The 16822-nt window shown below is 40.6% G+C and overlaps 1 protein-coding gene across 1 annotated transcript; it reads left to right on the plus strand.

The window, feature by feature from the left end:
* The first annotated feature begins 1956 nt into the window (after positions 1-1956).
* Positions 1957-14301, plus strand: LOC125905386 (gasdermin-E-like). Its single transcript, XM_049603310.1, has 10 exons — positions 1957-2239; positions 3662-3900; positions 4062-4254; positions 4511-4688; positions 4990-5110; positions 6618-6734; positions 9361-9482; positions 9716-9875; positions 10009-10079; positions 12890-14301. The coding sequence occupies exons 2-10, from the start codon at positions 3690-3692 to the stop codon at positions 13121-13123; spliced, it is 1407 nt and encodes a 468-aa protein (XP_049459267.1). The 5' UTR covers positions 1957-2239; positions 3662-3689; the 3' UTR covers positions 13124-14301.
* The last annotated feature ends 2521 nt before the right edge of the window (positions 14302-16822 follow it).

Raw genomic sequence — 16822 nt, forward strand, 5'->3', positions numbered from 1 at the left:
AAGCAGTTTGGATGATTTGTGTTTTGAAGTAGGCAGCCTTGGCTTTGCGCAGTTCAGTACTGCATTTGTTGAATTGTGTTTTACTTTCTAAAGTTTTTGAGGTTCGATATAAATTGAGGGAGAGAGTCTTCCGTTTTAGTAGTTGCAGAATTTCATAATGTAACCATGGTAGTTTGGACTGTTGGGAGTGCATACTGTAAGCAGAGGTATATGTTTTGCCAGTGGATTCCACTTTGTGATAAATCAGGATTTGTTCTGGGTTTTTGGATGATAATTCATTGCTCCAATCAATGTCTCTCATTTCAGCATTAACTTGTGACAGTTAAGAATTTGGTATTTTTGAGATGAAGTGGCGAATGTGGCTTCATCAGTTTTCGTTACAGTGTAATCAAGAGAGTGAACTGATATTGGGGTGTGTATTACTCCTGCCATTGTGTCTTTAGAGGATTGATTGGTGAATATAAGGTCAAAGACTGAACTGCGAGTGTTAATGATTCTGGTAGGCTCCTTGATTAATTGATAGAGACCAAGCTTTATTGCAGTTGCTTTCAATGATTTTGATGAGCTGTCATTACAGTCCAGGTTGATATCACCCAGTGTAACAATCTCCTTTGTTTCAACTGATTTAATCAGATCAGTGAGCTGGAATAAGAAAACATACTGATACTGGGGGGCTTATAGGTGACAATGACTGTAATTGCATCATAATGTGTGAAATTTACCACCAGCTGCAACTACTCACTTCAGTAACAATTTTAGCTAACTAATGCTATTTCAACTGTTTATCATTTACTTTCAGCCAATTATTTCAAAGTTTATTAATGACTTTTCACTAACTGATGCTATTTCAACTGTTTCTTAGTTACTTTTAGCCTATTATTTCAATGTTTACTCATCAGTGTTAGCTAACTAATGCTATTTCAACTGTACTGTACGTAGTCCCCTATGGTAGCTATAACATGATGCAGTGCTGTTCTAATGAAGAAAAATCATGATTCAATACACTATCTGGTGCTTTTTAAATGCAGAACACATGGTTCAGTGCCACATAAACTGCCCTACATGCTTGAAAACTTTTTGCACACTGGTGCCCCATACATACAACCGGAGCAAACAGCCTGAGCATCCGCTTAAATAAACAAGTAGCCTAATAATAATACAGCAATATAAATATTAAGTACATAGGCTAATTACTTTTGATACTAATGTACACTTTGCTGATAAAGTTTTATCTTGAGTAAAACTTATGGATACTTCCTCCACCACTATTGGCGTTGGCTACGGCACCCTCAGCAGTGTGTTACAGTAGTCTTGAACCGGCTGTGACTATAGTGTTTGTGCATGTGGGTCCATCCATACCTCGGGGTAACAGAGGGCCATTATCTCTACATCTGAGTGACAACTCCCTGTCAGCTTTTACAAAGTTACTACTTATCACCACTGGTCATATTCCAAAAATACACCCACCCACTCACACATACACACGTTCTTCTAACCCCATACCTTACATCATTTCACTTTAAATCTGAACCCCCACATATTATTTGTGGCCATTAACAACGCTTATACAGACATGGTTCCTTTTTAAAGAGATTTGACCATTTAATTGAGATTTAACACTGAAATGTCAACACCTGCCACTGAAAAAAAAGCTTTCACTAAGCTACAAAGGTGTGACTCCTGAAAGGATGTGGTGTAGTTGGAGGCCCTCTGCTGGCCTACTTTCAAAAAACCACATTAGCAGCAAAATGCAAAATGGTATGACTGAATCAATGAGGCAGATCTGCACTAAATTTACTTTAAAAACAGGGCAAGTCTGCTCATGTTCTGAAACACACACACACACACACACACACACACACACACACACACACACACACACACATACCGGAGTGCATGTGATCATAATTAACTCTCCAGTGAGAGTGGGCGGAGGAAGCCCTCCTCTGTGAAGTGGATAACTGTACTCAGTCTCTCTCCCACCATTCAGCCACAGCTCTGACCGAACACTGCTGCTGTCCGCCCTACCTGCGGTTTATATTGGTTTTATAAGGGACCTTACACTGTGGAAAGTGACACTGTTACATCAGGAGGATTTCTGATCCGCGTTTGGACAACTTGGTGTGCTTTTACGCATGGCAACATCGGTGACGTTCTAGGAGTGACAACTGAGCGGACCGGTGCTCTAAACGTGCGACCCTTAATCCGTATTTATAGAGTTGTTTAGAAGCTATTTGAGGTAAGTGACACCTTTATTAATAAGTAGTCATTTGTCTGTGTTTTTGTCCCAGTCCAGGCTACTGGAGATAACCAGTGATGTCTGTTTGTTGTGATTTTTCCCCACTTTATTTCTTTTTCATAGTCATAATCCAAGTCATGCGTGCGTAAGGCTCGCGCGCATCTGATCTCACTGTGCAAGCACGCACGCCTCTCAGCTACTGCAGCCTGGTTACATTAGAGAAAAAGTGGACTGCCGGGAAATACACACGCGCGCTGGCGCACGTGTCAAGTGTGTGTGTGTCTGTGTGGTTGTGTGTAACAAACGGAAAGAATGTTGTGAGGCCACTGACCACTGAGCTTTACCAACTGTTTATGTTTTTATTATAAACTGTACTGCCTTTTATTATTATTTTTTAAAATCTTTTTCTTGCTATGGACCAAGAGTGTGACGTCACATGAGCTTAAAGGTGGATAAAAGCCTACCTTCCTTAACAAAAAAAGGATACTGCTTGTTTGCTTTATGGTGATTAGCCAAAGGAGCCGTTATATTTTCCATTACTGCATTGCCCAGTCTTGGTGACTCGCCACCTTAACCTTGTGAACTATGTTTAAATCTTACATTTAATGTCTTTTTCCCCTCTTGTCTCCCTGGTCCAGATCAAACTAAACAAAAGAAACATAAAATATTTAGAGAAAGCATAGCTGAGCTTTAAATTTTGAGTTTGGGTAAAGGTAAAAGTCCCCACTGACATTTAAACAAGGGTTCAGTAATTCAGAGCAAATGACTTAGAAGTGGGAAAACGTGATAAGGGGATTTTTTGTTGCTCTTATGCAGGAGAAGGTGGTGGTGTTCTTGATTCACTCCCCTGTTTCATATTTATTTCCCTGACCGGCCCCTTCTTCTGTCCTCCAGCCAGTGGTGCAGTCTCTTGTGTAACATTTCTCAAACCAACAGGGACACGGCTCAGACTTTCTTGTGTTCTTTTCCCCTCTCTTTCCTGACAGCACAAATCCCACTCACGCCTGATTACTTTAAATATTTAAGCTGTGAAAGCTGAGCCAGCAGAATTAGCGATCCGGGGTGTGTGTGTGTTTATTTACATGCATGTGTTTGTGGTCACACTAATATGTTAACAACATCCAGGGGACTTCCTTTTTGCCTTGTACATCACCGCCAACTGTTAATTACAGAGTTGTGTGGGGTTCATGCATGGTATTCGTAAACACCCACACAGGGTCTGCTTAGCTTCACTGAGACTCCTCAAACTTGCATAAACGATCTAGAGGGGAAAGCTGGGGAGAATACCAACTGGAAATCACCCTTAGTGGTTAAGTAGCTGGGTAAGAGCACAGCAGTACTCTTGTCTTTGCTCTCACTGCGTTCCAGTGGACAAAATAAGCTCAAATTGAAGCTTTAAAAGTCTCTCTTCTCGTCTTCCAGCTGTCTGCAGTCCTCGTCCGCTGAAGCCATGTTTTCCAAAGCCACTGCCAACTTTATCCGTCAGATTGACCCCGAAGGAAGCCTCATCCATGTGTCCCGAGTAAATAACTCAAAGAAACTGGTTCCCATGGCAGTGGTTGTCAAACGCAACCGCATGTGGTTCTGGCAGAGCCCCAAATACCAACCAACAGATTTCACTCTCAGTGACTTGTTGCAAGGCGACGAGGTGCTCAGTCCTGGTAAGTAGGCGTGCCGGTACGTTCTGTTTGTAGTGGAGAGAAGTTGCTCAAGTATTACACATGTAATATTTTATTTCTGTGCCAGCTACTTTTTTCGTAAGACACATACACACACACACACACACATTCATACATAATGCTAACATCACATGTGTCGTCAGTGGTGTCTGAGACAGAATTCTTGACCTACGAGGGGACGTTTAGAGACACACTCTCTGGGAAGCTGGACGCTGAGGCTGGCTCTGTCAGCCTCGCAGTGGAAGGAAAGGGCTCATCCAAGCTCCAGTCATGTTTTGGCAAGCTGAAGAAAGAGGAACTCGATGTGAAGAAGCTGATACGGGACTCCAGCAGCAGGTGTTAAATAATTCCTCTATTATTTGCACATTGTGACGATGACAGGATGATGACATGATGATTCATTACTGATGAGATGAGCACTATAAATGTAGTAAGACATTAGACATCTGACACCTCAGAGCAGTGACGTGCAAACGGCAGCAGATCAGTAGTGTCATGTTGCTTAAATATACTGCACTGTTCACACTTAAACGCTAAACACTTACACTATGTTGTCATTGTAGATTAAAAAAAGTTTCTCTCTCCGCATCAGGCTGGTGGACATGCAGAACCCGTTGGTGCGGCAGCTGGAGAAGAGAGCTGACGTGCTGGCAGTGGTGAAGGAGAGGATCCTCACCACCAAGACCTGCTCTATCACCCAGACCAAAAAGGAGCAGTGCCTCTTTCAGGGGATGCTCAGGCTGGTGGCCATGCTTGGGACCCCTGCTAAGGTGTGTGTGTGTGTGTGTGTGTGTGTGTGTGTGTGTGTGTGTGTGTGTATGAAGGAATTTAATAAAACATACTAAGTAGTTTGCTTCACTTTCAGTGTCATGACAATTTCTAGTAAAATAAATCAGTTATTTTTATTAACATTGTTAACAGTGTCATATTCTGGGGGAAAGATTTTATATTTCTTTATTGTTTGGTGTTCAGCAATTTAAATATCAGATTTGTAATTGCAAAAATATGTCTGTCTGACTTTAAATCACCAGATTTGAAATTACACCTGTGTGTATGTGTGTGTATTCTCAGGTGTGCGCGAAGACCAACAACGACATTGAGTCAGACAGTGATGTTTCCTTGGAGATCCCCTCCGGTACAGTCGTTGCATACAGCATCCTGGAGCTGGAGATTAAAAAAAATGGACACTATAGTGAGTTTCTCTCTGTGTGTGTGTGTGTGTGTGTGTGTGTGTGTGTGTTGTTTGTTACAGACAGGCAAACTGAAACCGGTTGTAAAAACAAATTTCTAGGAAGGAATGTGTGTATCAGAATGTCACTTCTCCATTCTCTCCAATGCAGCCAAATCCTAGAAACACTGATGTGTTGTAGCCTTGCATCTTAATTATTGTGCAAACTGTGGATTTTACTGCGGACGCAGCAAATGACACCATGTCTACCATAAATATTTAATGGAAAATGGAAGCAGAGCAGACGGTTAGGCAGACATCCTCAATTACAAGTAAGCAATTAAAGGAATACTTGGTATAGTAAAGTTCCCTCCATCTCACCAGTGCCCAGATCTCCCTGCTCATTTCCCTGTTCTTTGACGCCATGGGAGCTATGGGGTATGACACGTGTGCAGTGTAACTGGATGGCACTAGTAAGAAGGGATGGATTCAGCTCAGGTGCTCTTTGGGTGCGCTCTTTTTAGCCTCTTGAGCCCCGTTTACAACAAACACTTGCGGTATGGTACCTTTGGGACCAAAAATAACCCTTCAGACATGGTACCTAGACTCTAGTATTTCCATTGCAAACAGTCCTCTTAAATGTGGGCGGGGTTGTTGTCACTCACTGCTCCGTCCAGCACTCACTATATTTCCTCATTACCAGTGACACAGATGGAAGTCTGCACCTTGTTTATCGTCCACACAACGAGGCTGCACATTTTCAGAACAAAATGAAACAGGCTGCAGTGAGAGTCTCTCTCCATGGGATATTTAAAAATAGCGACTTTGTGCATTTAGTCCTTCTCAGGCAAGCTCGGGGTTTAGTGTGTCGGGGCCCACAGGAACAACACTCCATGATGCTTTTTTTCTGCAAGTGAGGATTAAAAGTGTATGTCATATAAAAGTTAATGGAATGGTCAAAGTTGCCACAGTGAAATTTAAGGTGCGCTGATGGATTCATATCATCAACTCATACACTCAGTAACATTACGAGTAAACATTCCACCTTAAAAGTTGTCGGCAGTCGGCCCAGTGAATAAAGTTTTTCTCTGACTCCAGCTGCTGCAAGAGGCAGCAAAACATGCTTCATTTTATAGTTTCAGTTTACTATTAAAACTATCCACGGTATGAACAGTGGTTACATGAGCCTCAAAACTAGCCACAGCTCACACTCGCATTATGTCACCACCAGTAGGGAGCATTTATTTGTCTGGTGCGGCGCAGTACATTCTGGTAGTTGTTGACTCTCTACCTCTTGAGCAAAAGCAAATGCCACAGCCCTTTTCTTCAGTTTTCTCAGGTCACGTAGCTCCAAGTATTTGCATCTCTCTACTGCATAAACAGCCTGGTTTTATGAAACGGCCATCTTCCCAGCAGTGAAATACTTCTTTTAGGCTGATGTGGTTTGATTGTGTCTGTACTAATATGCTTGTGCACCTGTGGGTCCATTCTACTGTAACTATATTATCTATAATATTGTGTACATTTTCAGATATATGTCTACAGCCTGGCACAATAGGAGGCATTGAGCAAGACTCACCCATGTCCTGGACATCTCAAGATTCCTCAGATGTGGTGGACAGCATGGGCAATGGTTCTCTGCAAAATGGTTTGTGTCCATTCATTCATACACTGGGAAATACCATGACGGTTACTGAACTATCATTGACACTGCCTGTTTCTTTGTGTTCTGTGAGGAAGTTAAACACATCAGTGAAATGAAAATGAAGTAGGTTCCCTTTTCTTCCTCAGGTGGCACTGTGGATTCAATGACTTGTTTGCACAGGTTGTTTGATCTGAAATATGTTTGGGCTGAACAGCCTCAGCAGCACAAACTAGAAGTTAACTATTTAGAATAATTATGAACGTGGAATTACTGCAACAGTACTTCAGTATACTGCTCAGTGGGATTTATTAATATCTCAGTTGTAGTAATGTACACCATTTTATGCTTTTATAATTTTGCCAACGTCTGTCAGCTTTCTGCTCTCAGAAAGCTGTAAACTACCATATCAGTTGATCCCAGCTGAAGGTGAGAACAGGAACAAAGTCAAAGAGGGCACACCCCTTCCAAGGTTACATAATCCTTTAAATGTGCAATTTTAAAATGTTTAGAAGTCAGTTAATCTGCGCCTGGATTTGGATCAGCATCAGAAACATGGTGATAAATATAATCATGCAGACTTTTGGAGAATAAGAAGATTCGGGGGGAAAGTAGGGCTTTTTACAGGAGTAAAATTGTGGAAATTTTCAAGTGAGTCAGAGTCATGACGTCAGTAAGGTCCGTTTAAATGTGTCATTCATAGAAACTTAAAACTTAGAAATTTCAATGGTATCATCACAATGTAGCTGTAAATGCATAAGAAGAATTATGGTAATAGGTTGAGCCTACAAGAACTCGCTAACGGTAGGAAAACTGAGATATGACAAAAGAAAAAACCCAAATGGTTATATTTAATCAATGAGCAACAACGCCAATAGCTGTTCTAAAATGACTGTAAACCACAGCCTGTCATGACTCACTGCTTTTTATAGAACAGTCGCAGTGGACAGGGTCGGCTGTTTTATGCATCTTTGGCAACACAGAGCCAAAGTTCACCGATACGGACTCTAGTGTAGACCGTTTCAAACTTCTTATTAATCTTATAAATTGATCCCTTTGTATAAACAGTTAAACCCAGTGGTCTTACCCATCTGATGGTTCTGCTGTGCTTATTTTATGTAGGCTACTGTGTTGATTTGCCAGCTTCCTTGATGAACCAAATCTACCAGAAAACAAAAGCTAAGCAATACACTGATCAGCCAAAACATTAAAACCACTGGTGGGTGAAGCGAATAACATTGATCATCTTGTTACAGTGCAATATTCCATTGGGAAACCTTGGGTCCTGGTATTCTTGTGGATGCTACTTGACGTGCTTCACCCACCCGAACACCGTTGCAGACCAAGAAAACCCCAGGACAGGACAAGGAGCTCAAGGCATTGACTTGACCTCCAAATACCCCAGATCCCAACCTGTTAAACATCTGAGGAATGTGCTGTTACCCCAAAGGTACCCCGATCCATGGTGGGTCCTCCCTGGACAGAACTTGGCTCTGATCTGTAAAGGCAATGAACACAGGACCTCTGGAGGGTGTCCTTTGGTGTCTGGCATCAGGGCGTTACCTTCAGATCTTCTGAGTCCAGTGGGTTGTGAGGTGGGGTACCAGCACATCTTACAGATGTTTGATCAGATCGGGATCCAAGGAATTTGGAGGCCAGGTCGATGCCTTAAGTTCTTTGTTTCATTCCTCGGGCCATTCCTGAGCCGTTTTTGTGGTGTGGCATTGTGCATTGTCCTGTTTGGGGACCACTGCTACTGGGGAGTGCCGTTGCCATGAGGGGGGTTTACTGGTCTGCACTGGTGTTTAAGTGGGTGGAGAGTGTCTGGTGGCATGCACATGAATGTCAGACCCAAGGGGTTTCCCAACAGAACATTGCACTGTAACAAGATGATCAATGTTGTTCACTTCACCTGTCAGTGGTTTTAATGTTTTGACTGATCGGTGTATACTGCTGTGGACAGGGGCCACAGCAAAATGTATTTTAGTCACCTACAAAAATCAGTTGAAGTGTATGCTATATTTGGATGTTGTTTCATTTTATGTACATGACCTGGAAGGTTTTGTAAACAAATAGTGTGATTCAGTCAAGGCCTATTGTTTCAAGAAAGAAAAACAAGTTCTCATTAAATAATCCCATGATGTACCGTTGGCAACTATTATGCTAGCTGTCTCTGAGTTGTTGTCACTTGCCAGTAGGCAGGTTACCTGTAAGTATTCAAATTGCAATGCAACAAAAATAATATCTCTAGCAATTCGCAGCGTAGCTATGGAAAACAAATAAAAACATGCTAGCTAGCTAAAGTTATATCGTTAGCTTACCATAGATCATTGATGTAGTATGACCGCTCTGGATGGAGATAAAAGGCAGGTGAATTGGGCAGCACAAACGACAGGGATCTATTCAACGAAGCAACAGGACACAGTGGGTTCCCTGGGTGCTCAAACATAGATCCCTTAGGGTTTTTTTTTTCCAGCATCTTTGTGGTTTTTCTGCCTTCATTGAATGACAGCGCTTCAGACTTCTGACCGTTCTCATCCTGATGGATGATAAATGATTTGGACTTCAGTTGGTGGTTGCCTGCTTTAGGTTCACTTTTGAATCTGACGCAGTATCTCCGGTTCTCTTGCAGGATCACAGGAGATGGACCTCTCTCCTCTGTCAGAGCTGCCCCAGTCAACTCGATATACCTTGTTCAAGAGACTCCAAGAAATAATGCGGGACAGAACTGCTCTGTCATATATGGAGTGTTTGGTGAGTGACATACTGAAATGACCCCAACACTAATACACTACATGTTTGTGGTGGTCTTGTGTCCATTTGGGCTTATCTCTACAGGGGACACATGGATAACTGTGTAACAAATAACTTTCCCAAACGGACACAGTCTCCCATAACCAGTTTATTTTATTTAAATACAGTATATTAAGGTAAAAAAATCACATTTACATTTTCGTTTTCCATTCTTTTCTGTTCCTCTCTGTTAGCTGGAGGACTTGTGCAGTGGTGAAACAATCGATATGGAGGAGCTGTCGGAAAGTCAGAGAGAATCATTGGCAGCCATACTGGGCCAATTGGCGGAGAACAGCCAGAGTGGTATCCCTCCCCACCTAAATGCAGCTCACCTGTTGGTCAGTGCCATGGAAGGTGAGGGCGAACTCTAGACTAAGGAGGGCAGTAAACATTTCCCCAACAGTGCTTTGAGCAAAACGAGGTCGTGCTCAAGAAGTTGTTTGCGACAGTTTAACATGTTTGTGTTTTATATCTGTTGTTTCTGTAGAGCTGCCTGATGAAACTCTGAACCTCTTGAGTGAGAGCCAACCTGATTTTCTGGAGGCCCTCGACACACTGGTTAGTAAGCTCGTTTCATTTACTGCACACCATTACACTATTGAAAATATTGAAAGTGTTACACACACACAAAAAAAAATACTGGGTCAATTTCTACCCAATCTGGGTCAACTGTAGTACCCAGTATTGAGTCAGTCAAGCACCGACCCTAAACCACTGAGACCACCAATCAAACCCAAACATGTTATTTTGACCCAATTCTAAAACCCACACACCCTGAAACTGAAACTCTATGTTTATTAATATTTTGTAATACAGGCTGTTCTGAGGAACTGTTCATACACATACCTACAGTACGACAAGTAATGCACCAGAATTCTTATAAAACCCAAATAATCATGAGCCAGTAATTCATGAATTACCCACATAATCGAGAAGGTTGCAATACTTTGACCAGTGTGCTGATGGGAGTAAAGAAGGAAACAGTATTAAGAGCGAATCTCTGCATAATGCGGAATTTATACTTCAGTGTTGAATCGACGCCGTAGCTATGGTGTAGGCTCTGCGTCGACATCGAGCCTTGCCGTAGCTTGACGTGCACCTCCCCAGAAATGTAACTACACCTCACAGCGACGCAGACCTGTCTATTTTTGAACAATAAACAATAAATTATGAAGACAATAAAGCCTCCACAAAAATAGCATTTTAAGTCTTGTGTGTGATTTATCCTGGCTTCATACGAGCAGAGGAAATCTCAGCTCATCCTTAGGCTAATTTATACAATGTAAAATGCCATAGGCTGGTGCTAATAACGTTAGCATGTTGTATTTCTTTGTTTTATATGTGAACAGGAAAAGATTGCTGGCCGCTAAGCTAATTTATACAATGTGAAAAACCATAGGCTTATGCTAATAACATTAGCATGTTGAATTTGTTTGGGAAAAGTGTTTAGTATAAGACAGGAGTCAGGATGGGGAGGCGTATGGGTCAAACAAACAGGACTTTACCCCAGGAGACCAGTGATTGTGTCTTGTGTGAATTCATGTGAATTGTGAGTTATTTTAAGGAACGTCGTCGCCACATTTCTTTTGCAAACCTAACCTATGGAACTTTACTTTCCGAAGCCTTAGCACAGTAACTTTACGTCAAGCACGTAACAAGATGAAGCCCAACCATTTTTCTAAAACCTTTGTGGCATGACGATGCCAGTTGTGGGTTTTTAATTCGTTAGATATTGCACAAACTTTTGTACATGCATTTTCATAAGATATCATACAAACCGTAGAATGACGATACAATATATTATAATATAGTATAAGTTATTAATTTGAGTCAGTGCAAAAAGTGTCACTTATTTTAGAAAATTATCAAAACTATTTGATTTTGCATTGTCAAAAATAGTTTAAAGGGACAGTTTGACATTTTGGGAAATACGCTTATTTGATGTCTTGTCAATGCAGCTAACACTTCACTTCACTTCACTTCAACTTTATTATGTCCCAATATGGGCAAATTGGGTTGCAGCAGGCACAGGCATTATAAACAAATTGCAGAAAGTACCTTTGCAAAAAGTACATTTGCATGAGAAACAAAACACACAGATAAATAAAATAAAAACCTAAGAGCATACGTCAGTCAGACAAGTATTTTTGCATGGGGGTGGGGATGGGGGACAGAGTTCATAAAGTGCGATTTAAAGTGCTATGTGCGATTTGCATACCAGTTAGAAAGAACCCGTGGATCAGGCTAGGTCTCTCCGAGATCTAACGAGATCAGGCGTGATCAGTATCTGTCAATCCATTTCACAGTCTTCCAGACCAGAATGGATAATCCATTTACCACACAGGTAATTAACTATGAGAGATTTAGACAATATCTGTCCTTTGTAAATAAAGTCTGCATCAAGTCAGTTCCACATTTTGTCAGTCAGAGCCAACACTCCCACCCCACAGAGTAAATATACAATAATACACATACAATACATACAATCATACACACGATCCAAATCCAATTTGTTTGATTAAATTCACAGACACGCCTTTGCAGTTACCTCCTACAGGAGTCGTTTAAAGCTCTGATGGAAACTGTGATGAAGGAGTTTTTATATCTGTTTTTTGTGGCAGTTGGAACTCGCAGCCGTTGGCCAGAAGGTAACAGGTGATATTCTGAGCTGAGAGGATGGTCACTATGGGACTGAATGGACACAGCTTTTTTAAGAGCCTGCCTGGTAAAAATATGATTCAGACTGGTGAACTGCACTCCTACAATCTTACTTGCCACCTTAACAATCCTGTCAAGGGCGTTTTTCTCTCTGGTCCCCAGGTTGCCGTACCAACAAATAATAGAAAAGGATAGAACAGATTCAATAAAAGCAGAGTAAAACAGCGACATCAGGGACTTATCAATTTGAAATCTGGCGAGTTTCCTTAAACAGAAAAGACGCTGCTGGCCTTTCTTGCACAGCGCTTCGGTATTACAGTTAAATTTCAGATTATTGTCAATCACAGTGCCTAGATATTTGTAATTAGATACAATCTCCACAGCCTCACCCTTGACAACACTGTTCTGGGGAGCAGGGGGGGATCGTCTAAAATCTATGCACATATCTTTTGTTTTTGTGACGTTAAGTTGTAGGAATGCATTTTCACACCACAAGATAAAATCATCAACAACAGGACCGTGGCTAGCTAACAGGCTGCTGGTTGTAGCTTCGTATTTATCATACAGACATGAGAGAAGCATTAATCTTCCCATCTTTCTCTTGGAAAGAAAGTGAATACGTAAATTCCCCAAATATTGGACTATTCCTTAAAGGAAAATAAGATTTAAGCCCTTTAAACTTACATCTATATATATATACATCTCACCAGATGTGCAGGTTGCAGAAGAGCTGCAACCCTGTCTCCATCCAGTGTCTTCCGGTCCTGCTGCAGGACAACCAGGCCTTCCAGCTGGCAGAACGGCTGCTCAGCTCTACGAATGTGACTCTGAGGAGGGACGGCGACAGGCTGTGGAGGGAGACAAGAAATGGAGCGAGAGTTCTCCCTTTGGTCCTCTGTCTGAGCATACAGGGATTGTCCCTGCTGTGCAAAGGGTTAAAGTAGTCATAACGTCTGCACATGCACTTTCTTTTCTTCCTTTCTTTATATTACATTCTCTCAATTTCTTTCTTTATTGTGAAGTTTATTGGGACTAAGCTCGCTGCTGGTTGTTGCATAAAATCAACATCACTATATTATTATTTTTTAAATGTTGTTTACTATTGCCCACAGTATCGTACAGATAATATTATATTGTTTATTCCTTCATATAGTTTTATTACTTAGCAAGCAGCTCATATTTTTGTAGAAACAAAGGAAATATATATATTTTATGTGATGACTTCAGTGCAGCTCAAACAGGATTCACAGATGTCTCACTCTTTTAAAGCTTGTTATCCATGAAGGAGGTTTCTCGCTGATCAGACACCTTACAGAAATGTGTCCTACAAATTATTGTGTTTTTTTTTTTTTTTTTTTAATTCTACATTTTTTTGCACATTGTAAGGTAGTTCAGTGACCCCAGATCCACCGGATCTACTGAAAGTACACCCTAGTTAAGATGAAAAATGTTCGAATTTGTTAGCTCAAGAAATCTTTACATATGGTAGATGTCAAGTTTGGCAATTAACAACAAAATGTAAGACTTGATCCATGCCAACCATACACAACATTAATAACATTGATACATTTATGCTGTATCCTGATTTTGCACGCCTGTTCTTGCCAGGTTCTCTATTTTAAAGTAGGCTGCATTTTATTTACGCTGCTCCTCCTAATCAAGAGATTTGCTATAACTATGTTATTTATCAAGAAAACTATATATTTAACCTTCTTTCATTAAAATGCAGTATTGATGTTATGTGTATTTTTATGAGCTAAAAAGTGTTTTTGCCATACGGCCTTACAGCCACTTGTTTGTCCGTTAACATTATAACTTAACGTTGTTTGCAAAAAATACTTGTACTTTATACGATATTCAAACATTCTGAAAAATCCTTGCATTTAAGTGTCATTGCTCTATCAATGTGTATTTTGTTGTCCTTACAGATATGGGAAATAAAGCTTTTTTTATATTGCATGAACAGTATCTCTGAAAGATGAAGAAATGTGATGCATAATGAGGAGCTGTGTTCAACATTGTTGGAAGTATTTAAGAAAAATGTTTACTCTTGAGGTCAACCTCTGTGGTCTGCTTTATACAATTAAACTTTCATTGTATTAAAAATCTTTATACATTTTAAGATTTAGGTTTTCTTTTATTTAGAGAGAACAGGATTTGTCTGACACTGCATGCATATGTGAAACTGGATTAAATTAGTAGTGAGCACTAGCTTTCAGAGGGATTAATCAAGAAAAGTCTGAGGCAACTTATGTATACATAGCCTACCAGACACACCATCTTCACCTCTGTAGAAGACCGTGCATGCTTTGTGTTCATACAGTGTACACCCACAGCGGTTTTCACTTATGGCTGATTAGACCTTTTTGTCAGTGCAGTGTCTGTGTGTTCATAGACCATGAAAGATTCAGTGTTGCTGCACCTGTTAGGCTGGAACAGTTTAAACCGTTCAATTGGTGCATTTAGCTAGCGAGGCTCTATTACCAACCGAGCCAAGAGGGCAACTATCCCACGGCCTCAGACACCCTGTGGCAAACTGGAGATGGAAAAATGTGAATAATTCCTACATTTTTAGAATTTGCACCTCTAAATTACAATATCAGTTGCAGTATCTATTTCCTTATGGTTTGGCCTTGTCTTGTTTGACATGCTGTCTTAAAAATCCAGTTTGAAGGCCTTAATTATTTTAGTTTCTATCATTGTTTCTTGATATGTATTCATGGGGTCAGATGATATAATTTCACCACAGACATTCTGGTTTGTTTGGTGTATATAGAGGAGCCGTTATGCATAGTCTGCTTGGTACTCTGAACTTGATGGGAAATAATGTGTAAACATACAGGGGAACAGTGAATGTGCAAAAAGAGTGCATTCAATGAACATGCTCATGCAGTATTTTTGGTGAACGGTGAGCTGAACACATCAGTTTGCAACTTATAAACTTGAATGTGAGCATCATTCACTCAAGCTTTAGTTATCTGCGCTCATTTTACAGCAGCACCTGAGGATTTATGGCACCTGGGAAAGCGAGACAACACAGGCATGGCTGGTGCTAATTGCAACTTCATACAACGCCGCTACCAGTGCCGCTTAAACCACTATACCTAGATATTTGAAGGACTTTTGAACTTTATGAAGCATGATTCCACAGACAGAACAATAAATTGTGAAGACAATAAAGCCTCCACAAAAATAGCATTTTAAGTCTTGTGTGTAATTTATCCTGGCTTCATATGAGCAGAGGAAATCTCCACTTATCGCTAGGCTAATTTATACAATGTAACATGCCATAGGCTTGTGCTATTAACATTAGCATGTTGTATTTGTGGGGAAAACATGTTTAGTATAAGACAGTTGTTTTGTCAGTGAACCTTGTGAGTTGTAATGGAGTCGAATTATGCGCCGTTACCTTTGTTAAATGTTGCTGTTGTCCCAGGATTTATATGAGAAGAAGAAAAGATCACTGGCCGCTAGGCTAATTTATACAATGTAAAATGCCATAGGCTTGTGCTAATAACATTAGCATGTTGTATTTGTTTGGAAAATGTGTTTAGTATGAGACAGGTTGGGGAGACCTATGGGTCAAACAAACACAGGACTTTACCCCAGGAGACCAGTGATTGTGTCTCGTAGCAGGGCAAGTGCTAATGCAACTTTATACAATGCTGCTACCGTACCGCTGAAACCAGTAAACCTGGATATTCGAAGGACTTTTATGACAAATCAGTTTCATAATTATATGCACATTGTCCACAGAAAGTCTGAAAAATCGTGTCTGAACGTCAGCCACATCAGCAACAAATATGTAAAGTGTGAAGATGCACAACACAGCAGAGGGAGGAAGTTGTATGGGGTGGCTGCATTAAGAACCCAATAGTACTTTTTTGCCCTGGGGCCCACAAACAGGTTAATCTGGCCATGCTAGCAAAGTGTATCTGGAGTAGAAATCTGGCAACTGTGAGTGTAGAGTTTGATGACCTCAGGAAATGTACAGCATAGCTCTGCTCAATTTAAGAGGACTAGTCAGACAGAATAATTGTGAACACCTGTTTGTACATGCAGGACCTTTAATTAAGCTCAAAGCACATTACTACTGTCTAGTAGCTACAACTCTAAGGTTTTGTCCCCTTCTTGATAGAATAGAAAATACTAGACTGTTACTCCAAACAGAAAAATTTGATAACCTAATGTATATTAATACAAATATTTTTGCACATCCTGCACAACTGTACAGCTTGTTTATTCTGAAACAACTATATTGTGTATTGTTTATCTTAAAGTAATTTTCACAGTATTTTTGTTATTGTAAATTTTCTATTCTATATTTATGTTCTTGCAGTACTTTGCCTTACTTTGCTTTCATCTCGTTTATTGCATGTTAAATCTATTTAGAGAGAACCACACCAGATTCCTCCTCAGTGGAAACCTGCTCTGTAATAAACTTTATTCTGCTTCAGATTCAGAAAAGTTAAGAGTTAAGGATAACATTTGAGTGTATGATGAAACACTGCAGCCATGGAGGAAATGCTGAATGAATATTCAGTGTGTTTTCTAATGCAAACCAGCTGTTGGCGCCCTGTGTTCCTTTAAACTACCACATGGGGTCGCTGTTTGACACTACAGTGAGCGGTGACGCAAATCTC

The sequence above is a fragment of the Epinephelus fuscoguttatus genome, linkage group LG17 (genome assembly GCF_011397635.1).
Source record: "Epinephelus fuscoguttatus linkage group LG17, E.fuscoguttatus.final_Chr_v1".
Lineage (NCBI taxonomy): Eukaryota > Metazoa > Chordata > Actinopteri > Perciformes > Serranidae > Epinephelus > Epinephelus fuscoguttatus.